The sequence below is a fragment of the Aptenodytes forsteri genome, unplaced genomic scaffold (genome assembly GCF_000699145.1).
Source record: "Aptenodytes forsteri isolate BGI_AS27 unplaced genomic scaffold, ASM69914v1 Scaffold184, whole genome shotgun sequence".
NCBI classification, from domain to species: Eukaryota; Metazoa; Chordata; class Aves; order Sphenisciformes; family Spheniscidae; genus Aptenodytes; species Aptenodytes forsteri.
Window position 1 is genome coordinate 3,468,353 of NW_008796078.1, and position 26,112 is coordinate 3,494,464.

The following is a 26,112-nucleotide window of genomic DNA, read 5'->3' on the forward strand; positions in this document are numbered from 1 at the left end:
TTACAGGTGTTTCTGGATTTCAGAGGGTTTTGTTAGGATTTAAAGGACTTTCCAGGCAAAGACAGTGTGATCTCTCTTGAAAGTGTGTCTGGGTTAAAAGGAACTCAGTGGACTGAAGTAGCTTGGCTGAAATTGGGCTCTCAACAGGGGTGTTTATTGCAGCATGATTTAAAATACTTGCTGTACTGTGGCTAAAGAGGAATATGACCCTGGAAACAAAGAGCGAGCTTTGTTTATTGGAGCTATTTCTGTTACTGAGAGGGAATACCAGTTAGACTGATTATGAGTATTCTAAAACCAAAACAAAATAATAAACAGTACAAAGTGCACAGAACTATAACAGTACTTGAAAACATACTGCCTTTAATTGAACTGTTCGTCTCTATGTTGTGGTCACTTGCAAATTACAGTTGAAGATACTTAGGCTGACATTCCGTTTTCAATAGTAAATCAACAGATCCTTCACTTTCACTAAATTGTTTTCCAGGACTCTAGAGGAAATATGACCCAAAGGAATATGGTTATAGAAGAGAGAATGTGCCAAGGCCAGGAGAAAACATTTAATTAAACCTCCTTTTCTAAACTGACCTTCCTTCCTCTTGACAAACGGTGAAAGGAAAATGTGTTCAAAGGAATATAAGCGAAACAATTAAGAAGGTTCATAATAATTTATAACTATTGAATTATGGATCATCTGAAGATATGAACACATGCTCTTGGCTGTTGAATTCAGAGTACCTCAAGGACTAGTTATGTTTCAGGAGTGATAATCCTTGTGCGCCTATGTAAGGGTCAAAAAGGAAAGCTAAGATGCGTTTACTCAGAGTAAACCTTCCACTTAATTTAGGAATAAATGAGAGGCAGTAGAGATCAAGCTCCTACATGAATCTAGTTCATAAGAAATGACTGTAAGGAGATGTACTATCTCCTGCTCTTCTCTATGAGCAGAGCAAAATTCAGTAATGGCATACAATATTCTGGTGAGGCTTTTCTTAACCAGGCAACAGGATCACTCCTCCTCACCTCAGCTGACTGCAGCCTCTTTGCCTGGATCGGCTGTCAGAACACCATTCTCTCCAGTGCCATAGTCACGTCTCACCCCAGTAAGATTAGAGAAGGCATTGCTCCACGTAGCATTACATGAAACTCTCTAAATCAAACTTGTGAAAGTGACTTAGGAGCTTCAGCTCCGTTGAATTTCAATGTACTTGAAGTTTCTGAGCCACTTTTGACTACAGGACTTTGTAATATGGCATAGAACATGCGTTTAAGACTTACTATTATTTGTTTTACGGTTTGGGAATTTACAGGACATAGTTATTTTATCACTCTGAAAGTTTTAATACAGTTGGAAGAGTCTCAAGATTCTCACTATTTGTATTTACAGTGAGAGAGAGTGTCTCAGGGGCTGAGGGGGCTCAGTCACCTACTGGGAAGCAATAAAAAGGGCCCAGTACAGTTTGCACATAAAGCTCTGGGGCAGGAGGTTGTCAAGCATATGCAAATGCTTTCAGGTCAGTTGAAGGCTGAGACCTGTGTGACCTCTGCCCGAGTTTGCTGTGTTTGACCATCTTCTTAAAGCTCCAAATACCAGAGATGGGTGCTGCCTGTCCTTTACCCACGCAGCAGACCAGTGCAGGTTGTGTCTATCCTCAGTATCTCAAGGGCTTCTTCCTCATTATCAGGTCAAGATGCAGAACCTCAGCCTGGATAGTGATGGAAGAAGCCTTACGTGAGAGGAATTTCCTGTCAAGTTAAAGGTGAGCAGTTTCTGGTAATGGCTTGATCACCGAGTACAGTGTTGAGTAATACACAATTCTAGCCTTGTGCCCACAGCACAGCAGATGCTGCAAATAGAGGCTGATGTTAAAATGATGAGTTTTAACATTGCTTATGTCTTGTTTAGATCACTTTTAAGCCAGTTTGTTATTGTCCAAAGGCTTCTGTTTACAAACGTTGTGGGGTTAAGCATGGTAACATGAGTCCAGTTATATCACCACCTCTCCCATAAATCCCATTCACACAGATTTCTACAAATATGGTCTTGAAGAAGATAATTTTCTGTTATAACTGATTTGACAAAGGAGAGTGAATAAAGCTATCCAATTCTACAACCATATGATGGCAAATCAGAACTGAACTGTGGCAGAACTCAGAAATAGGTAGATTTTTAGTAAGAAAGACTTGTATGTCATTATAAAAAAAGGAAGAAAGTATCGATCTTTCTGTGTAACTGGAAAAATATAGTAATGCAGGCAGCACCATCCACCTTGTCTAAAACAAGATTAACCTTGTCTGTTAATCCTTTGCTCTAAAGTGCATCCTTCTTTGTTCTCGGGCTGTGGAAAGGAAGGTTCCTGCTCAGCACCTCCTGTTCTGGAGCCCTGAGGCTCAGTCATATTTTTACCACCATTTCAACCCTTGAGATTTCTTACCACAACTGTTGACTTTCTTGATAAGGAAGGCAGAACTCTTTCCAAAGCCCACAATATTGTTTTTTTAATTTGAAGGGCCTCTTCTGGGAAGCAGAAAGAATAACTTTAGAAGCTTAAAGTACAGACCAAATCTGATCAAAGCTTCCCACTTGGCAGTGATGAGCGCTACCACTGTGGCATTGTAAACTGTCCTTCTGCGGCATTTCTTTGAACACAGCTGAACACAGGGGATACTACTGCGGAGTTTGGGAATAATGAAAAGAATATTTTTGTTACTGAAACAGCAGTGCTATAATACTGGCCAAGGTCACGTTGTTACTCCAGCTGCTCTATCCTAAAGTTCTGTCTTTCAGCAGTCTATAACCAGTTGATAAAGGGCTGGGATAAGCACAGAATCTTACTCTACCAACCAACTTTTTTTTGGTAGACAGCCATGGTCGCAAGCAGTCAAGCCACAGCATTCAGCCCCGCTGCCCACCTGCATCCCTAATGCGATATTCTGGTAAACATACACACTACCTTGGCCTTTGATATTGGAGCAATGGATTAAAGTGTTGGATACTGAAGGAACCAAAATCTTGACTTCTTGAAAGAATAGCTTATCCATGAAACATTTTTATTCTAAAGGGATATACTAGCATTGTCAATGACGTTGAACTCTGCTGGCTCATGACTTTTGGGTGCTGATCTCTGCTGAACGCTCATTTCCTATTGTATTCAGTGGATCTGCAACATGGCAATAGGTAGGAGTTTAGAAGTTAGCAGTGTTTTCACCTTCCAACTTTTGCACCATAACACTGAATAATGTTATAATTTTATGTTTCAGATGTGATACAGTCAAATAGTTGGCGTTATTTCAAAAGCATTGACAGCTAAGCCAGATTCTCAAAATGTTTTGGATACAGCCCTATAATGTTTTTTCTTTTTTCATTTAGAAAACAGTGCTGTAGCCATACCACAAGGAAACCCCTACAAAAGAATCCTGTCTGTTCATGTTTTACGGTGGAAATTCTAAAAGTGGAACAACAAAAACTCAGAATAAAACTTTAAAAACTGTCTTTAAAAAAATTTACTTTGCCAAAATAGCAATATATTATACGAGTTGATAAGAAGTCCTCCAATTAGGTCTTTCTGCAACTTTTAGTCTGAGTTCTTATGTTCTGTCAGTGCTATTCAGTGCAGATTTACCATCAAAATAGATACAGGTAAACCCCTATAAGGAGTATGTATTTGGGTTGGTTGAATGATTCAGTCTATGAAGAATAAATAGAAGGACCCTTGAGACAACTCTTTTGACTTTGGTGGCTTCACATCAGTGGTAGAGATATGTCTATGTGTAATCTGTAAATGATTTTTCCTTTCCTTCATTGCTGTAGATCTGGACAGGGGGTTACTGCATGCTTGACCTTTGCAAATGGCAGATTTTTTTTTTTCATGCTGATAACAATATTGCTCCCAGTTTACCTGCACTCTACTCCTAGCCAGTCAGCATCGTTTCCCATACAAAACAGAAAAGAGTCTCCACAGCAATGATATCCCTTTTGCTTATGTACTCCTTTCAAACAGATCTGAGGACTCTCAATTTATAGGATGTGAATCCTCTCCTCTTATTCTTGTTATGTGCATTAGATTGTTTTTTCAGTTACATTTTTTACACTTGACGCATTTCTATGTTTTGTGTTCTCAGAGATCACTGACTATATTAAGGTATGCTGTATTTATGCCAGTGTAGTGTGAATGAATGACCAGCTGCTGTTCACCATCAGAGACCTTCTGGCTCCATCGATGCAAAGAAAGTTTTGCAAGTGTATAACCTTGACAGTTTTAGGTTTAGTTTTGCCTAGATGGGCAAAGAGAAACAGCTGTCTGTAGTTATAAAGCTGGAATCTGAACAGTGAAAAGAATAAGCAGAGCTCTGGGAAACCTCTGGAAGTGAATCCAAACGTTTGGGTCAATTAGAAGTTAGGGAAGGCAATAGCTGAATATTAGAAGAATAGTTTGTTTTGATTAATTTCATTTCCTGGGTTGGTGCTTTCTCATAGAAGAGTGCAATGAGGAGATGCTCCTGCTGAGAATGTGAGTTTGGACAGCCTTGGTCATCCCCCCAAAATGTGGTATGCCAGGCCTCCGGCGTATTTAGAGAAAGTTGGAGGTTTGGAACTGAAGTTTTAGGTGAACTAGAGATGGCATGTTTTCAAGGGTAGCCAGGCACATAGACATACCCAGTTTCTAAAATACATACCAAAGGCAATGGCCAGATAGGCACAGCGTTAAAAGTTACTATTCAATGCTGCTTAGTATTTGTTTAGACCATGGAATAAAAATCTCCTTATTCACGGAAGAAATGCTGTAAGGAGATGCACAAAGAATCTGGAAATCCCTTGACAAACATTTACACAGGAGGTGATGATAAACAAACAGGACCTAATACCTAGCACAATGCTTTTATAGGACATGTTTTATTAACAACTTTGTATTTTTGTTCTGCCTGTCAGGAGAATCCTTTATCCCCAAACCTCTCATTGCAGATTTACTGTAAAATGCAGCTCTCTATTTTTAATCAGAGTACGGGGAATGAAGGGAGACATATATCCAAAAGCATTAGCAGGTAATACTCAACATCTCTGAAGGCATGTTTATTGAATACTTCAATTTGACTGTGAACTCATGCTTAAATGGCTATCTTTGTTTTGCTGTTGATATATCATGATATTATTCTCATACATTGATGCAGGTTTATTCATTGTCTGCCAAGAGCAGCATATTGTAGCCCTTTCACATGGAGAGTAAAGGCAATTTTTTTCTAGTTATAACTCTCAGATAAGCCAAAAGATAATGTGTTATTTTGGAACGGGGTGCAACCAGTTCTGCTTTCAGAATGCCAGCTGATAACACTGTAACTGACTGTGCATATGCCTCTATGCTCAGAAATGTTACGTTACTGCACCAGACGACTGGGAACTTTTAAATAGGTCCCGATTTTCAGAAAGGGAACACTCCACACTTCCTGAAACTCAGAGTTTCAGGTATCTAAAAAAGGAGACAGTTAAAATAAATAAGACATTTCTGAAAATGTATGTCTCATTCTTTTAGAAGAAAATTAAAAAATATTCAGACTTTGCCAAGAATTTTAAGGCTCATTTTGAAGGCTGCTCTGTATGGGTAAATATACTAGTAATATAATGAGAATGATTGGTATAGATTTCTTTTAAAACTGTATTTTGACATATAGAGACACATAGACATAAATTCTGCCGTTAGCAGGTCAGATTTCCGAGGCCTTAAGAACCTTTCTTAGATTCAAGCTGTAGTTTAAGTAGGAGCATATGTTTCAATATAATTTGTTTGTTAAATGAAGGGACCTAGAATTGTGAACCTTAATAAATGTGGGTGAACTCCTGGGATCCATTTAAGCTTCTTTTTACAAAAGCTCTCAGCGCAGCTGGCCTCTGCAACCTTGTGAGATAGCTGAGTGATATTGCTGCATTAAACGGGAGATGGAAATCAGTAGCACGTGGTTAGTTTCGATAGTATATCTTACTGTATGTTTTGGCAACAATTTGCAAGTGTTGTATAAGCCATACATATTCCTGGAATAAATCAGCTGGCAGTTATCTCTGAGGACACACCTTAATCTTTTCTCTAAAAATAGAGTGACAGATTATATTTACGTTAAGTTGAATTTTAACTGAAAAAAAAAGCAGATCTGATGCTATTGCTGTGAGGAGAGGTGAAAGATTATGGAAATTCCAGTTATTATGGAAACAAAGATTGATTTTTCAGAAGACTATTGCTACTATTATTTAAAAATTGTCATTGTTCTATTCCTTTATACTCTGTTGATATATGAGGAGTCTTGGTCACCATTATGAGAATTTCACAATGTAAATTATGGAAAGTGCAATAAATCATTGAAACATAGTATAATATGTAGACAATAATATACAACAAGAAGGCTGTACAGACCTTCAATACTGTCTTTTACCTTGACTAACACTGTAATGCATTATGGTAGAGCAAATGGTAAATATATTGGTGTTAGTTATTTGTAATTCATATTATTTTTACATATCTTCAACTTAATGGATGATAGATTATGTTTTAAAATGAAAATGTGGATAAGTTGGTCTGTAACATAAACTCATGCACCTATCTCTAGGATGAGACTAACTGGATCAACCGTGAGGAGTTAAGAGTTTGCATCTCCAGTAGTTTCAACTACTGATAGGAACTGTAGCCTATGCCGCATAGCTAGAGTGGGCACAAATCAAAATGTATGCGAATAAGATTCCATTTATCCAAATAGTCTCAGAAATCATGTTCCTCTTTATTATCCTCTGAATGCCTCCTGTTCAATTAAATACATTACCTGCTGGATAATAATTTTATGATGAAATGGTTAATTGGCAAAAAACCACTCAGTTTTGGACTGTTATTTGCTTGATCACTGTATTTTTGACCGTTCCTGTCTCCTGAGAAGTTTTACCTATACAGCAACTCGTAGGTTACGTAGGGAAATCCAGTGTAGTCACTGTGACCTTAAATTAGCCATTCATATATTTTTCATTTCCTGTAAGTACTTAATTTTGATAATGTGAATAACTTTATTTCTAGTTGTTTGGATTAACTGATCTAGCACTGTGCTTTGGATTTGAACAATAGTGGTAAATCTGGTTCTCTAAAGCACTGGGGAATCACACAGAAGTCGTTTCAAACTGCCCTGGGATGGTGCCTGATGTAAGTTCACATCAGTTGAGCACTTAAGGGCTAGCATGAGACCAGTCTCCTCCTTCTGTACTTACAGACATAGTTGCAGCATTTCACTGGCTTCATCCCTTTTTTCTGTAATTGATGACATACCAACCCATTCCAATGAGTCTCTTCACAAACAATCATATTTTTGCACTCATAATACAGTTTCCCTTGGCTCTGTGAGCTGAACCCTCCAAACTAGCATGAAAAATACATTCTCTCTTTCCTAATTTTATTAAAAAAAAAATATATGTGAGGATAGATGCATCTCAGAATTGCTGTTCGGGCACAGCTGCAAGCATACTGGGAGTATTACACTAAGCAAGATGGTGTAATTTGGAGCAGCCCCCTAACTCTCTCAGCAAACCCAAGCCTGCTAGAATCCATACAGGTATCAACTGGCATGAATTTCCACCACCTTTAAATACAATTACTTAGCAAAATTACTTAAGACTAAAATGACAAATGCTGGTAGCTAAGGACAAAATTCCATATTGAGGTGTAATAAATTATAAAACCAGTTAAATATATTCACTAGAAAGAGAAATCAGAGCCTCAAGATACTTTTGTAATTAAAGATGTCTATTTAAAAGTTTTATCTCAGTTTGACTGCGCACTCATAATTTATGAAGCTGTATGTTTTGATGTCAAGAAATTAAGTGGGAATTGTGAACCTAATAGCTTTATAGTAAGAAAATCTATATCCCAGTTGCAAAACCAAATTATTCGGTTGGTAAATCTGCCTGGCAGATCTGCTGGGATTCAGAGGAGATGCCCAAAGAGATGAGCATTTCAGACCAATAATGACTGTTTACTTTCAGTGTCTTTGGTGAAATCTATTGTATGGGTGGGTAAAGAAAGAAGCACATGCTTGCATTGAACGGTATAAATAGTTAATATGAGAGTCAGCGCCTCACTTGTGGTCTTGTGGGCCTTCCCACCGCTGGGTAGTACTAAGTAGCAGAAGAAATGCCATTGCATCCAATTAAATTGCTTGTGTTAGTGAAAGCACTTGGCAGTGTTCATTTAAAAATTACCTAGAGAGCTAGACCAGGACAGGCATCTAGTGACCTAAGTCCTTAGGCTAGACACGACTACTGCCCACCTCCTTTTTCCCTTACTGTATTCTCAAAATTATTCCTTAATCTCATATTGTAGTAATCCAAACTGATTTGGTCCACAAGATCTAATGAGAATATTCCTTCTCACCCACATTTCTGTTGCCATATAGAGCAACTCTGTTGCTGACTGGCAGTGAAAAAGCAGCAAATCTCAGAAAGATGGTTGATAGTGGTGGAGTATATCCAAACTGAAATGGACTTGATTGACGTTATGGGACATAAGAGAGATGTCATGAAAAAGAATCAAACTGTCACCGAAATAGAGAGCCCCCACATTGCATATGGATGCCTGCATTTTATGTTTATACAGTACACTTGTACGCTGGTCCTTATTTTGTCTGCGAGCTTTTATCTATGCTCTTCATTAAAGCTCCAATGTAGTTATCTTCAGCTGGTATTTTATAGCAACAGTCTGACACGAAGGCTTGTCAATCAGACATCATTTTGTAAACAAGGAAAGCATATGCTATAGATAAAATAAATGTTGAGGAATTGTGAATTACAAGCCTGTCTTGATACTGAGTTTTTCTTTGGTGACCTTACGAACCAGGGCAGAGAGTTCTAAATGGATTATGAAGTAATGAGAACTCAGCAATAGCATTACACTGTTACTGTTAAAAGTGGGGTTTCTAAAAAGCACACTTGGCAGGACACTACATTTAAAGTAGATACTCTTTACTCCAGCTTCCTATTTCCCTCTCTTTTCTCATTTAACCTCCCTTGTGAATACAAGTGACTATGAAGTAATTTAAGAAATAATATAGTGAAGGAGCATATATAAAACAATGAGTGATAAATTAATGGCTGAATGATGCACCAATGCAGGCTGAATGATACACCAATGCAGGTAGATTTTCTAGTATATTCACATTATAATCAGAAATACATTATTTATGACATGTTTGTGTAATAAATACACGTTTTTAGATGAGGGCAAAATCTGCCTTCATAGCTCTTTCTTCAACAGTGAGGAGGACACCGCTAACATTTACTCACAGTGTTTAAAAGGAACAGTAGCGAAACAAACTCTTAGAAAATAAGGATGGGTCTGACCTAGGTCCAAACCCATAGCAAACTTGGGAAGAACCTGTTCCTTATGGTCTGGAGCCTCTACCAGGTAGCCAAATACTTCCTTTGTGCTTGTAAAACTCTATTAAAAAGCATATAAGTAAGCCTTAGAAAGCTGTAGGAATTTAGTGATTCATCCATAGTGATTGCATTCTATTTTGATGGTTAACATTGTAAAGAGAGTACTAACCTGATCTGAAGCCACGTGAGCATTGGTGTTGTGCCCCCACCAAATACCCAGACTGTAAAAAACACAACAAGCAGTGCTGTGGTAAACATCATTTGTTTGGGTTGGGATTCTGTGTCTCGAATAGCCAATGCAAATGCTATTGCACCACGTAAACCTAAAAAAAGAAGACAAGAATGATGAACTTAATGTGATGGAGAAACCAAATTTTACTCTTTTCAGCCCAAACCCAGTTCCAAGGGCAGAGGAAATTTTCAGACCGTGATCATACTTATAAAATGTTGAATTGTGCTAATTGAAAGGATAGTGTTTAATGCAATGTAAGCAACTTTGCAAAAGTGGACAATGAAACTACTCTCATTCACAAAATAATCGCACATTTGTTTTACATCCAGAATCCTTTGTCTTGAATAATTGCAAATTAAATAGTAATCTGGACTTTATGCATGGTAAAAAAGAAATCTATCTCCGTGTTGTTTTACTGACTTCAGTGGGACTGCTCATGAAATTGGGTACAAGTGAGAAAGAAGGTCGGCATTAAAATCTCTACCCAAATAGGCTACCCCTTTCTTGCTTGAAAAAATAGAAAATGTCTTAAAAAATTTTTTTAAAATTTTTTAATCTTTCAATGTGCTAAGAACAGTCAGAAAAATCATAACTTAAAAACAATGAATAGTTTTTAAAAGATGATTTTAAGTATCTAAAAAGGGGATGCAGAATAAATGTGGATTTTTAGCTCTTAGTGTGCTTGAAATGTTATAATAGTTTTAAAATTATACACCTACAGAGACTGGATAAACAAAAACTTACAAATGTGGAGAAAACAGCTAACAGTGAGTTTAAAAAAAGCCCCATAGGTAGTAATAAGCTAACTAAATAGGTCCTCACAGAGTGACATTTAAAAAAAGAGGGGGAAAAAAAGCCGGCTAGTGCCTCCAGCCCTCAGGATGCTGAATACAAACAATACTCTGTATTTTCCAATGCTTTTCAGTTATCTGTTTAAATTTACTGCACTGTTTTCTAAAAAAAATTCCACAAAATAAATGTAGAGAGCAAAGCCATTACATGTACACAATACACACTGAATCCAAAAAGTACTTTGCAAGTATCGAGAGATTAAATCTAATAATTAAACCTCTTGTAAGGCACTGATGGTATATGCAGAATCACTTAATCAACTGCTAAATGCAGCTATTTTTGGAGTAGAACTCTAAAGCTCTTTAAGATTACATAGCTAGAATGTGAATTATTTGGTATAGAAGATGGACAGTTTACCCAGAGAACACCACAAAGCCATTTCTGCAAGGAAGTACCAGACTGTAATTACACTAGCTGAAAATGGTCAGTGGCAGCAGGCTTAAAGTCTCTGCTTTTATGAAAATAACACTGCAGTCAACAAGTGGGCTTGTCCTTGACCTTGCTTTTATGTAAAAGCATCTCTAAGGATGCACATGCTTTACTATTTTCTTATGAGAAAAAAATATCAGCTCATTTTAAAACATGTATCTGAGGAGGGAATGAACCACTATTGAAATGGTCTTTTTCCAGTGGTTATAGTGGTAATCTAGATGACTAGCCCAGATTAATGCTTAAATTATGGGTGGCTACATTTTGGTGGAAAACAGTGCTGCTTTCCACAACTGCATCACAATGGTACGTGCAATATTAAATCCAGAACATCTCTTTTGGTAAGAGGGAATATTAAAAAAAAAAATTTGTTAATATGTCATTAAGAGTCTCTACTTCTTGAGCGCTGGAGTGGGTATTTCTTCAGTTTAGAGAAATAGCGAGTGCCTTCACTGCATTTTCCATTTATAAAAGGCTCACCATGGTCTATAAGAGCTAATTCAGTTTCAACTAAAAATATGACTAAAGTAAAATAAATAATCAAAGCATCTGCTACCAACTAAAGCAGTGGGAAGCAGATGAATATAACCTAAAACGTAAAGACTCAATGAGAAGGAAGGAAAGCTATTATATATATCAAAATATATTGCAGGTAACAACACAAATGAAGGAAGGGAATTTTAACAACCTCGGCAGACAGTAAGACGCTGAAACAGACTGAAGATAGGGAAGGTTAGGTTTCCTGTAACACCTCAGGGAAAAATACCAACAAAGCACAATGGAATGATTGGCTCCAATGGACATCGGTACCTCAGCTACACCTGGAGAGAGCAGCACAGTAGAAGGAAAACGCTCTGATGAACTGTTAGGAGAGATTCTCTCCCCTCATCTTTCAGAGACGCCGTACTGACAGCAGCTCCGCATCTGTGCTGTGATCCATTGTTCCTCTGGGCTCTATCATGGATTTCCTACCAGATTTTTCTGCTGGCTGTGCCAGTCATTAGGGATTCATCTTTAAGAGATATTCTTTAATGTGTCAGGGCCTCCAAAGAAAACCACCCCCACGGTTAAGCTTCAGAGGCCCACAGAATAGAAAAGATGTGTCCTATTGGGCTGTTACCCATCCTTTGCTCACACTCCACAAACACACATCATTCCGAACCCATCCCTCTGAAGAGCCTTTGAGGGCAGCAGTGTTTTTGGGTAGTGTGGAGAGAATCTGCCAGGAAAGGAGACTATCTGTATGTAGATCTGGTGTTTTGGTTTCAAGCATAGTTCTCTGCTCTTTTCTTCCTTGCTTTCTTTTCTCTTTAGCCGATTTCTTTTCATATCTACCTTCTTAGGAAAGTTCACTTTGGCACTTCCCACCACCATGTAAGTATGAGTGTGCAGATGTAAATGCCTGCACAACAGCTCCCTGTACACAGCCATTCTTTTTCATTTTTCTTCTGCATTTGTGTTCCACCCTTTCAGACTCCACTGCTGCTGTAATGTCTTATATTAACAGCAACCACCCTTGTAGCACCATGTCCCACAAGCCTCTCTCTTGCTGATTTATATGCTGTAGAGAAGAGGAAAGCACAGTAAAAAGTAAATAGAGATATTGGAAGAAGAGCGGAAGGTGCAGTACTGTACCTGTGAAATAGTCCCCTCCTGGTCATATGGCAGTGATGCCCAAATATCAAACACGTTATTGCCATTAATAAGTCCATCTGACTCCATTTAGTTTCCTTCTCTCTTAATTTTATTACCAGTTAAAGGCATCATAGCAGGGTCTGAAGTGAAATGAGGCATTTTTCATGCAGCACAGACCACTAGTGTATAGCGATAGCTCCCTTACAATTTAAGACGTTAAAATATTTCTTTTTCACATGAGCAGAGACTGCTGGCCTGCTCATTTTAACTGATGTTGAACTTAATTTGAGAAGCTCAGGCTTAATTATACAAGGACTAATCTAGTTTTGATTTACAATGGAATATTATCAGGAATCATGATTAAACATGGTTGTAAAAGTGAATCCATCCTCCGTAATGTGTTGTTAGAGGAGTGGCAGAAGCAGATGAAGAATGTATTCAATCAAAATGCTACATAATCCACTTCCAAGCCTAACTCTTCCACCTTTTCTCAAAGGTATTAATACTCCTGAAAAAGTAGAACTTAATGATTTCAGTAGAATTCTTTGCAGAGTAAGGTGTACTCAAATGCTAATTGACAATGTACTTGCCTGACCTTAATTGCTTTTTTCAGACTTTGATATTCATGGTGATTATGGCAGTAAAACTCAGTAAAGCAAGCAGTAAATGTTTGGTGCATTCGGTAATGATAAGACGTAAAACAAAACTAACCCCAAATTCATTGTTTTCTACATCTGAGCGTGTGATGCTGTGGTGAGTGAAGCCCAGTTCCCCCAGTGATTGACTAGAACCCGATGCTATACCAGAATATTGCTGCTGATGTTGTGTAGGCAATAAGCATCTTCCTCCAAACTCAAATTCAGTGCCTTGTTTACTCATATCGGAAATGTGTCTCTCTTCTGGCAGTCATTGTATTCTCTGTTTATCACTATATACAGTATGATCAGTTTATAGTAAGTAAGAATGTTATTGGTAACTAAGCACAAATCTTAGTGCATGTTAAAAAGTACAATTACACAGAAAATCCACATATCCTAAGTGTTCTGTGAAGCGTGAAGCTGCTGGCAGTATGAGAGGCAGCCAGTCTTTATTGCGCTACTTGCAGGTGATGCCATTCACTTTTTTATAACGTTGTAAAGATTTTTCTCTACAAAATACAGTGTTTCTTTGAAAACAGTTAAAAATTACTTTTCTGAGTATTTTAACATTTACGTTTTAGAAGTTTTCGATACTACTATCTTCAGTTCTCAGCTGCCAGATTGTACTGGAAAGCTAATGTGCAAGTGTGAGTTCTCACGTTCAGTTGTTGGCTGCAGGTTACTTTCTGCTCCTAGTTCTGTGGAGAATGAAATTTGACTGGAGAAAACGAGGACACAAAAGTTGAAGAATAAGATATATTTTAGAAGATTTTTAATTCTGTACTTTATCTGATGAAAAATAAAAGCAAAAATGGAGCCCAGAAACTAGATAGCTAATGATATGAAGCTATTTTTCATGCTGTTGTCTAGTTGGCCACCTGATAGCTTTACTAGAGTGATCTACATATGCATCTTACATGGCTAGCAATTGTAGGTGAGCAGGCGGTCTGAAAGCCAGTTCCTAATGGATGTATGTCATCATCTTTCACGACAATCTAGCTGGTATCAACTGACATTTTCAGTGGCAGCTTTTAGCAGAAGGATTGAATGGATGTAGAAATGAACTACTGTGTTGCTCTCTAGAGAGATGGAATTATACAGGCATAAATGAGGCACCCTGATGTGGAGTACTTCTGATGAGGAAGCTTGAAATGTGGCGCATTGTATCTTGTTATCTGGCTAAATAGACCAGTGTACATCAAGGCTGTCAGTCAAGAACTTTTATCCATAAAAATTTGTAATAGGTTTTTGTATAAAAAGCAGGAAAATGAAGGGGGGGAAAAAAAGTGCTGACTTTCTAATTTTAGAAAATTATTTCATAAATGGCATTGGGCAATCTGTGTTTCTGTCTTTTACTGAACAAATATTCTTAGCTTATAAGTGAGTTTTTCCTAACTAGCATCAGAAAGTCAAGTGGAGGTATTTCTAGCTTGTGCAAGTCCAAAAATACAGAATCCAGCTGAGATTTTAACAGTTCGGGGGATGATGCACAAATGGGAGTAGAACATGGCTCCCTCTTCTGGATGTTTTTTTTTTTTTTTATTCTACAATGTTAACCAGAGTTAAAAATCAATAAAATCTGAGTTTGGAAAATAAAGTACTCAAATATGAGGCTGGAATACATATGAAAAGGTCTGTGGAATTCAAGTCTCCTAGTCTCATGTTTCAAAGTAAAACTGTTCCTGAAGTTAAAGGAATTGTCAAAGACCATGTCTGATTTGAGAATCAGTACTAACACCTTCAAAGTTAGATATTTATGTGTTTTAGAGGCACCTGTAGTATACCTGGCAGTATGCTTACGTACCAGCAAATAAATATCCACACAACATAAAAACATGGTATTCCCAAATTGTCATGGAAGTGTAGACAGATGGGGGACAATGGGTTGAAAGACTGGCTTCCTGGGTGGTAGGTTTCTAAAAAGTTAATTAAAATAGGTCCAGAGCACAGTGAAGTTGATGAGAATACACCCATTTGCTTCAGTAGCTTTGAAGAGACTATCTTGAGTTTTAAGATAATGACTTCTTTGTGATAGATGTGGCTTTTTCTAGTGATAGATGACTATCTTTGTCAGTTGTTAAATGTGGACAGGAAAAATGCCAAAATAGCACTTACCTGAAAACATCATCATGTGCTGAAAATTCCTGGGAATCTTTTGTTTTCGACCCAAATTCAAAAGGAAAGAAAGTGGGTATATGTTGCAAGCTCTTGCTACAAAAACTGCTACCTAAAATGTAAGATGTTGAGGAAAATGGTGGAGGAAATACTGACAAAAACAGAGTTAACTTAAACCCAATATTTCTCCAAAGTTATTTTAACAGTGTAATTAAAATGAATATGAGATTATCTTCTTTCATATTTTACATGTCAGATCCTTCTGGTTCCAATTTCATTATAAAGCTGTGTGGTGGCAGAGATCGTCTTTCCCAGACATCCTGGTTTTATATTCATCATTATATATCCCACTTCAACCACTCTACTTTTACTCATCACATTTGTATCGCATGTGACTTCATCTTCAGTCCTTCAGTAAAATGCCCATCATCAATTGCAGAGATGGCATTATCTCCTTGAGCAGCAATTTGCAAAGAACAAATGTGCTTTTGGACATGATTATTTTCTTATTTCCTTATTATAGACAATTCGCATTGTCTCTATCCAGCACTCTGCTTTTTTTTTTTTCCTTTTTCTTTGGAGATTTTTCGAAAGGAGTTCTTTATTACTCCTCTGTGGAACGACCACAAAAGTTGCCTTAATTAGAAACATGAGGCTACTTCAGATAAAAAAAAAGACAACCAGAGCTCCTTATACATACTTTCAGCAGGTTCCATCCTCCCCTTGTCTTGTGACTCTTAGGGCTCAATTATGGCACTCAGTCTGAGACATGCTGTGGACTGTAGAACAGATGAAGTACTTGGGTGGCAATGTCTGTATGTATCATATCTGCTGGGCCAAGAGCTGCTTAAAGCTCCTATGGACTTGGGAGAACATGCATTAGCAGCGGTTGCTTCACATGCCCTGTGCTCAGCCGTCCAGCGCAACCCTGTTGCAGCCTGTTGGCTCTTGGCGAGAGGAAACGATAGAGCCAGGTCCCTGCAGTGCTCTGCAGCACAGTCCCCATCTGGGGTGCTGAACGCTGCGCTCACGTTCAACTGTCTTCCCACGCTAGGAGTGCAGGACACAGTATTGCACTTGCCTTGTTGTGGTGATGGGGTGCAATAGGCTCTTGGGGTCCTCTCTGCCGTCTAACCCAACCTGTAGCCGAGGGAGCTGTGATGCAGTTCTTATTATTCATTTGGAAATTGCATACAAAAATTACTGCAAGTAAACAGTATGATCCCAACTTTCAAAGCTCGGGTCATCAAAAAGTGATAAGCAAAGGACTGCTGCTGTGAGCCAAAAAAATCATTGGGTAAATTGTCAGCGTGAGAAGAATCAATAGCACTGTACAAGTAAGCAACAGATTTCTTGAGAAACCATGGCAGAATTAAAGACAGACTCTTTTTCTTACCACTCTCTTAGGCACATGATGGTGTAAATAAATCCATGCACACTGGAGATATCAAATACAAAGAAGGAAAGATTTGAGCGATGCAGAACTGTTTGCTTTTTAGGGACTTAATATCATTTAAGTAGCTTTGGGGAAGTTCTGCTTATGGCACTGTCTGTCTGGAGGCAGCTCTACAGTTTGTGGCTCTGGCTCTGGACAGGCAAAGAGATTTTGTGCGCCTGCACCTGTCCCCACAGATGTGTTCCAATACACATCCCAATTTCTCACCCCACTTGTAAACCAGTGGCAAAAGTTCCCCAGCTGGTTTAAACCTATTTGCCTTGTAGCAGATCTGCAGAACAGCAACTGTCAAAAGACCATGTGCTTACATGCATTGAGCCAGTTATTGACATATACGTAATAAAGATGATTGCCTTTGGACTTGACAAAAAATTGATTTTTAGTATTTAAGGAACCGATTGGTTTGCTTGTTGACTTTTTTCCCCCCACATGGAGCACACATTCTTTATATATATAAAAAGATACATATATACATGTACATAGTTATATATTTCTTTAAAGCAAAGGATACAAATGCACCAAATATAAAGAGAGGATTGAAGATATGATTTTGAAACGTGAATAGTGCGAGTCCCATGTAACAGAAGATGACATTCTCAGCCAAAAAATTCATGAACTCAAACAACTTAAACGAGAGAGAAAGAACATAATTATGACTCTTGTCTGTAACTAACTACTGTTTATCACCAGGTTCCCTTGGAATGCAGAACTGTTCAGATGAAAGGAACAGAAATCGCACTTATTTCAAGGGTGGATTTCAAAACCATCTAATTTGCTATACAGTATACGTGGTGTCTTTTAGCTTTAAAAATCATAGTTGCTTGCACATTTTTCTCTGATTTGTGTATGAAAGCTTGACATAGACAACTGATAAAATACATAAACAGCAAGTACGTTATACAAGCTTCAGTGTAAACTGCAAAGAAGCTGAGGGAATTCAACTTTGCTCATGTTTACACAGGTGAGCCTGGGAAATGGCTCCTGATTGCACAAGTGGCTATGCGTAATACAGTACGGGGTGTGGGTACACTAATGCCAAGAGAGAAAAAAATAAATTCCTAAATGGACTTTTAAGAACCTGTGCCTTTAAAATACAACACGATCTTTTTTACTACTAGGAATATTATCCTGCAGATGAAAACTTTCATTGCACTGTATGGTCATCAATATCAATTACTCATTTCAAACCAAACTATTTAAGGTATCATTTAAACGTCTTATAAAATAAGCCTAAAATACATGATTATGGTAGGATTTCTTCTGTGAAAAAACAAGCAAAGCCAAAATATTCATTTGCCTTGAGGGGATGTTCTTGATTGCATTTGCAGCTGATTATATAAAAACTATCTTCTGTGAAAACAAGCAAAGCCAAAATATTCATTTGCCTTGAGGGGATGTTCTTGATTGCATTTGCAGAGGTGTAATTATATAAAAACTAATAAAATAAATTTTCATATTTATCCACATTTGAAAAAAATCAATCATTGCTGCCAAATAACTACAGAGGAGAGAAAAAGAGGTCTTTTTGCTTCTGAAGCCACTTTTGGGCTCAGGAGACTACGCTAACAAATCCTGATGCAGAATTAGGGCCGAAGTTTGTCAATCTGTCTACAACCAGTCATACATCACTATTCGGCATGTTACTATGGAGATATTTTATTCATCCTCAATGGGCTTATTTATTTTTTGGTAATATGTTTGTGCTTCTAAAAATAAATATCCAATAACCGTCACTAAGATGTAACAAAAGATGTAACAAAGGAAAAACGAGAGCTGTCAGAATCATTATTTAAAACAAATTTTGGAAACAAAATGGCATAACACCCAGTAGTGTATGGGAAGATATTTCGGATGCCATGGCAGCACCATCAGTTATCCCAAGCACACATGCCATAGCCCGCATTTTGTGCTGCAATGCTGAACAACATGAAAACAAACCCAAGAAATATTTGCAAGTTAGGAGACTTAAATTATTTAAATTAAATTTGAATGAGAGAAACCAGTTGTCAAAAAACCTCGAAGTACGGGATCTTGCGACCCATAGAAATTATTACGATAAATCTTTGCAGGATCTACATATATATATATAAAAAATATATATATTTGTGTTTATATAAAAATCTTTTGAGGGAAGGGTACTGCTATGAGGAGCCACAGCTGCATACTTTAGTTGTTGGGATAAGATAAAGGTGCTTCAGAGGTTTTAAAGCGGAATGATATTTCGCTCTTCCTTTACAAAATCTTATTCCAGATTTAAAGAAATGTAAAGTAGATCTACCATTGATGCATTTTAGAAACACAGTTTCTGGAACTAAAGTTTCTTTCTTGTATTTTCCAAACTTTTTGTTGACATACTTTTTTTGGAAGGAAAACAGATTTTGCTGTATCATTGCTTTTGCTGTATACTCTTTCTCAATAATCTTCAACAGTAAATTCAAGCTTTTACTCCTGCCTGAAGTGCTTTTGTGACATTACTGCTTTTAAACTTCTCACTCCTTGTCTCCCAGCAATCTGGTCAAGATGCAGCCTTTACGTATTTCTTGTAAATTCAGTTCAGTGCATCTTTTACATTTCCCTATAACTTTACCTCCTTTTCTGGCTACACGTATCCTGTTTCTTCCTACTTCAATGCAGCTTCAAACCTCCAGAATCATTTCAATAAGTGACTCTTAAAAAGAAAAACCCCTCATTCTCGACTGTGTGTTTCCAATCCACATGAACAATATATACTTCATTTGCTCGCTGGGCCAATGTTTCCTGTGCCGCCAGCATAGGCCTATGAGTTTTCTTAGCCTGTATTTACAGCGTGTGTAACACTTTTTAGCCACGTCATCTACGTCAGATACAAGCAACACTAATCTATTGCAGTTCTTGAATCATATTGCTGGACATCAATTGGTTTGTTTGCAAGAGCAAATACAATCCAAATCCCTTTTTTTCCCCTGTGAATTTTGGTGCTGAACTGTGCCGGGATTTTTTTTCCCCTCTTATCTCTAGTTTCTTTGTATTTTGATCTTCCACGATCAGAGCACTGCCTACTTGCTAGAAGATTAAATCCAGATTAGTTTCCTTCCTTTGTATAGCAAAAATCCAGGTGCTATTTCAATAGCTAATTTAGAGTAGGCTCCTTCCTATTCCAGGCACAGCCATGATATGGTCTCTTAGGAAAGATTCAGCTCCTTAGAATGGTAAAAGTAGCTTGTTAGCTTCATTCAGTGTCTTCTGTATCCCCCATATAGTTTGCTTTCTCTTTTTAAAAGTATATCACTCACATGACATGTTTATTCATGGAGTGCAACCTATTCAAATTTCTCACCCCGAGTTAAAAAAAAAAAAAAAAAATTATCAACTACTTCAGAACTAGTTATTGTCATAAAAGGAGTGATATCTGAATGCCATTTCCTGGAACACGATGCTTGTAGATCTAATGTAAAACTCGCCCACTGTCCTCCAGACTTCACTTTTATTCCCGTTTTCAGCATAGTGTTTTATTTAGTGTTTCTTCAACTTCTGTGTTTTGTTCAACAGTAATACAGAGCCCATGGACATACTCCATTAAGCACTTAACTGTCAGTGCTGTGCAGCATAAATCCCGTCAGAAAAAACCAATTTATTCTAAAGAGATCTTCTGAAAACCATGTTAAGAAACAGCTACCATAGAAGCATTTTCCCAAATTGTCATGCCTTTCACACAAATGTTTCTGTCATTATTTTAAAGATGAGATATCAAGACCTTTTGATGAGAAGTAGAACAACAGGAGGAATAGGCTTTCATCTGGAATTTATAATTTCCTGGGACACCCGAGGAGTTCCAAGAAGAGTTGCACCATACACGTTAGCCACTGAAAAACATCCTTTTTTCTCTGAGTGGCCATAAGCCAGGTCCATGCCATGGCCCATGGTCTGCTTAAATGCCACTCAAAAATCTCCCTTATTTTGAATATATGTACTTGCAAGTGGGATTACTTGCAGGAAAAGAAAAAAAAAAAGAAAAGAAAAAAGTTAGGATTAGAATCCTAGATATTGAGTCCTTAGAAGTATTTTGTCTATAACCATAAATTCCCTTCCCGTTCCTCCTACACAGACAACTAACCTCTTTCTACTCTAAATGAAATTGGCATTAAAGTGCTCATATGCTGCCATTAGTTTCCCCAAGGCTACTAGAAAATTATACTAGAAACCATTTTAATATACACATAGTAATAAGACATTTTTTCTGTATAAAACTAAAACTCCTCATTTGTAATGTGCCATTTCTACCTCTTCACGAAGTCTATAAATCTGCTTATAGCTTTAAAGTAAGAGTTGTAATAAATCACCAGTGTCAACACGTTGCAGAGTAGAGTATTAATTACAAAAACACCGGTGCAAAACCAATCCGGGCACTTGGTTGAGGTGTTTAGCTCAGTGAGTTACTGCAACTGGTATTTGCTTTGCTTTGGTTATTTTCTCTGTAAAAAGTGGATATTACAGAAGATGTCTAATTAAAATGTCTATTAAAATTGACAGAATATCTATGTATTAAAAACCACATCATTCACCAAATATGCTTCGTTTTTCTGTTACTTTCAGCCATTGTAAGTACTAAGAAAGATGTGCAGAAAATCAGTTTTAAGTTGGGACATTGTTCTGGAAAGTACCACTTGCAGTTCAGTTCTCACTGGCAGAGGAAGGAATCAATCCAGGTTATTTACACCTTAAGCCTTGCTGTAACCATTAAGTTTATCTTATGTTTTATTTTAACTCAAGTAAAAAAATTTATATGGTATAAAAACTGTATTAGTTTTATCTTTTGAGCGAGATAAGTGCCTTCTTTTTTCTTCTCCTTCCTTCCCTCCACCCCCACAGCTAAGTTTCAAGCCAATTAGAGAAACAAGCTACGCCAAAATGGGTTTTGCGACTTGATCCATTTTATAGAACTACTTAAATTTTCACTGAGTGTTAGAGAGATTATCTAGGTAAGTAATTAGTTCACCTGGAAGATGGGACACACTAAGTTCCAATCTCAGCTGCAATAAAAATAGAATTCTTTAAAGGAGCATCAAAAGGAGAAAATGAACATATTCTATGCCACAGTCCCCTTGTGACTGGGGAGATGGAAGGTGTGAGATTTCTCATAACCTAATATTTTAAACAGCGTTTTTCATCTCAAGGGAATAAAGTTAGTATGAGAGTACTGGGTAAGAGCAGAATTACAAACAACATTCTTTCATCTCAAGGGAATAATGTTAGTACGAGGGTATTGAGTAAAAGCTGAATTACATCCACAACTTACTTCCAGCAAAATACAGTGAATTTTACTCACTGATGGCAATATTACATTCTTTCACTCGATTTAATACCTGCTGAAGGAATGTCATCCACATCTTGCAGGTATCTGCAAGCCTTCTCTAGTTGCATTGATTTTGCTAGCAACATGGAGGAATGCCACCTGTCTAGGGGTTACATCTTACAGTGATATATTCTTGCATGACATCAAAATAGGGAGAATTTCAGTAGTCCAACAGCAGCTAGGATATAAAATTGATTATACTTTTAAAGAGAGATTTGAAGGTGACAGCTATTAAAATCCCAAGCAGTCAATGTTAAGTGATGGTTATAAAATTTATTATATTTGAATAATGCTATTTAATTAGAACACAGCTATCAAAAATGTTCCATGAAGTCAAGGATATTGATAAACCAATAGTTGATGAAAATTGCTTTTCCCTAATTATTTTGAATTAAAATGCAGTGAGAATTCAGACTACAGTATTTTTTCTGAGATTGTAGAAGCTTTTATTATAGCCTAATTGCTTTATTTAATCTTTCTCTTTTGATTAGAGGTTTCAAAATCAGAAAAAGAAGGTTTGAATTTGAACCTCTTGCCTGAAATCCTTTATACAGCTATAATGAATCTTCACAGCATAGTGATATGATGCTTATTTCTAGAATAACATGCTTAGATGAAAGAATCGGCAAAAATAACTCAAATTCCTGATAGACTATAAACTTTTTTATGGCGCTAATTTTGATATCCAACCATATTTGACTGTAAACTTACAAACATGTTAGCAGAGAGAGATTCTTACAAGATCTTTTATGTCCTGGGGCAAAATTCTGGCCTTTTTTATCAGTAGGCTTTGCTACTGAATTCAATGAATTTCACCCCAACAGATTTATGGAAGGCACACAGTAACTTTCTATTTCCCTATAAAGCTGGGAAGTTTAAGGGATTCGTAAGGCCTGAGGAAGAATTGGGAAGTAAAAGGAAAAATAAATAAAGAAAACAGCAACACCCAGGGAGAGGAAAGGCCAGCAATATTTTTCATTTACACAGTATGGCTTATTCTTTCTGGCATAATCTACACACCACCACCAAAGTTCAGCTTGGGAGAAGCTGGATAAAGTACTGGCACAGAATACACTTCTGACTAGCAACAGTAAAGAAAAAATGTTGGCCCCAGACATCAAGGCAAATCCCTTCTATTATTAAAAATGCCATAGGTCTTGAACGGCTTTGCTAGACAAAAGGAGTTTAAACCAAAAATGTTGAAAATTAGGCAGCTAAATTAGAATCTTTTTCTTGTTCTAAACTACTTGGGAGCAATGAAAATCAGAGGGAGAATGACTTAACAAGTAAAACATTCAGAACTTCTAAAAAGGTTTGACCTCAGGGGTGAATGGAAGCTTAGTTTGGTTTGTGTTTACAATGAATCTGTCAACATCATTAATTACAGGATTCAAATTAACCCTCAGAAAGAGCTTTCTTATTCAGTTTTATCAATTAATTGACAAGTGACTCTGTTCAAAATCTAAGACTCCATATACTCATTTCTTCTATGTGTAAGGCATGGAGAGCAGTAGAAACTTTGATGTGCACTTGTGGTAGTACAGCCAGATCAGAGCCTCATGAGAATTTATATCTTGTCTTCAATAGACTTTGGATCTAGCTGTAGAAGAATTAATTATTCTATCATTAGTCTTGCTAAGTTGCCTAGGAAAGGGGGTTTCTGCAAACTTTGTTGTTTTTTTTCAAACAAGGATCAGTTTGTAAGAGAGGGAACCTGTTTAGATCACTATCTCCCTTTCCTGCAGCACAACCAACTTTGGCTGTTATACCTCAGGCATTAAGTTGCACCTAAAACTAACCCAAGAATGACACCTTAATGGAAGGTATTGCCAAAACAGAGAGGATGATGCTGTTGCTCCTACAGCTTGTCATCCAAGTCATTTTTTGGTTCACAGACTAGAAACAACCGTTTTCAAAGTGCTTATTTTTCTTAAATTCCCGAACTGAGATGTTGCAGGCACAAAGGAAGGAGGAATCATCAGTGCTCTGTTGTATCAAGATAATGTGCTCAGCGATTACTGCAGTTAAAGCTCTCTACATTTAGCAGTACTGTATTATTCTGTAAGTATTAAGGAAGGGTTCTGCTCAAGATGGGGCATAACAGAGCGTAGCTGGAAAATTGAAGGGATATAAAGAACTTTTGACCGGTCAGCAATTAACGGCGGTACTAAAATCTACTGTGTTTAGGGATGAATTTGGAAATTTTTGAGAACACTGATGGCTGTTCCATTTGCTGATAGAGGGATAATTATGGTAATGGAAAATGAAGAGGCTATGAACAGCCTGTGCTGTCTCGGATTAAGGTAGTATTCTTATAAAGCTGAAATCCGAGAATAGGCTATGTGTAGAAGAAAAAGAATAAAAAAAGCTGCAAAATAATATCATCAATAAAAATGAAGCTTAAGTTCATGACCTATTCTGAACAACTTGAAAGATACTTTCTTGGAAGGCATCTTTCTGGGGCAGTAAATCACCAATCAAGTGGAAGCAGGGACATTATGCACTGACAGTTAAGAGCTATATGGAACAATGGTTAAAAAAATTAGCAAAAGAAAGAAACAATTTGTGGCTTTGCCAAAGCCAATTTCAGCTAACAAAGGAGACTTAGGTGCTTTAAAACATGACTGTTCTCCTTCTGGTCAAAGAAAAAGAGTAATGTTAACAATGTAATCTAGTTGTCTTTAAAATTGCAATGAACTAATACATCTTTTGTGTTTCTGCATTTATGTTAGAATTAGAGGAACTGCTGCTGATTTTTCAAAAGTAAACCACAAAATCAATCTCATCTTTCTCTTTTCACCCCTCTCAAGTGTTTTTTTTTTCCTGTGACTTACCGTCACAATCCTAACCTCAAGCGACCAATTCAATTTCTAAGGAGGACAAATGCAATTTATTCCATTTCAATTTGCTAAGAGGAAATATTCTCTAATAGTAATTCTTGAAGTGAGTTCATAAAAACAGTTTCCTTCCTTGCCAAGTTTTGGGCGTTGGAAAGAAATTCACTTAGTCTTTGATATATTAGGAACTAGTAACCAATATGAGGGCCTTTAACCTACCAGGAAGGAAAAAAAAAAAAGGATTCTTATGAAGTCTGTGGTGTCTTTTCTTCATGCTTTCCAGCAAGAATCAAGACTGCAAAAAATTATCTGATGCTCACGACTGTAAGATTTCCATTTCACTGCAAATCCAACATACTACAGGACAAATACTTGCTCTCTTTGCACCTGTTCTATAGAAACGGTAGTGCAGCTTCTATCTACCCATATTGATGCTTCCCTTTACAGTCTGTAAAACTACTTCTGTGGAAAAATGCCGTAGAACTGTAAATCAGGAAAGACTCTATTTTACCTTAATCCAGAAAACAGTAGCAATATTTGCATGTGTTTTTCTGATGACATGCTGTTTTGTTTTTATTCAGTGCCTAATCTAAGATAAAAGAGTGTTTACTAAATAACTTCTCTACTTTCCGTGCCACAGTTATTTGTTCAGGGTTTTCCATATACGTGCTGTTTTGTTATAAGTCTGTTTATAGAGGCTGGAGAGGAATGGACACAAGACCCTACCTCTTTCTAACCTAGGGAGAGCATCTTCCCTCTGAGAACTGTTCTTGCTCTAACTGGTGTTGAATAGCATGAGATCCTGATGATATTAAGCTCCATTTATTATTTTTAAAGACTTATTACTGATGAGTCAACTTTTAACTACATTACCTTGGCAGAATGCTACCCTATAGTTACATTTGGCAGTATTATTTGCAATTACTCTCCAGATTCTAGTACCAGTTTCTGAAGCAGGATACTGGATTAATAGGTCTGGTGATCTGCTCTTATATGTTTAGGGTGGGAATCTGGGGAATTCTTTTGTTTCATTTCTACAGTCATCTTTAAACAGCTTCCCTGCCTCTCGACCTAAGCTACTATTCAAGAATTGATGATTCATTTGGACAAAAAGACCGAGAAATGTAAATAGCAACTATGTTTTTGTGTGTCACATTTTTTTCTTAAGTATTAGACTTTTCTCAGCTAA

At 37.2% G+C, this 26,112-nt stretch overlaps 1 protein-coding gene across 1 annotated transcript in view; it reads right to left on the bottom strand.

Moving 5' to 3' along the window:
• The window catches only part of SLC9A9 (solute carrier family 9 member A9), a 239,639-nt gene that overhangs the window by 101,458 nt on the left and 112,069 nt on the right, over positions 1-26,112 (bottom strand). Inside the window, exons 10-12 of the mRNA XM_009286711.1 lie at positions 17,266-17,379; positions 15,299-15,410; positions 9,567-9,720 (exon numbers count right to left, since the gene is read on the bottom strand). Of these exons, the coding sequence (XP_009284986.1) occupies positions 9,567-9,720; positions 15,299-15,410; positions 17,266-17,379 (380 nt within the window). The remainder of the gene's footprint in view (positions 1-9,566; positions 9,721-15,298; positions 15,411-17,265; positions 17,380-26,112) is intronic.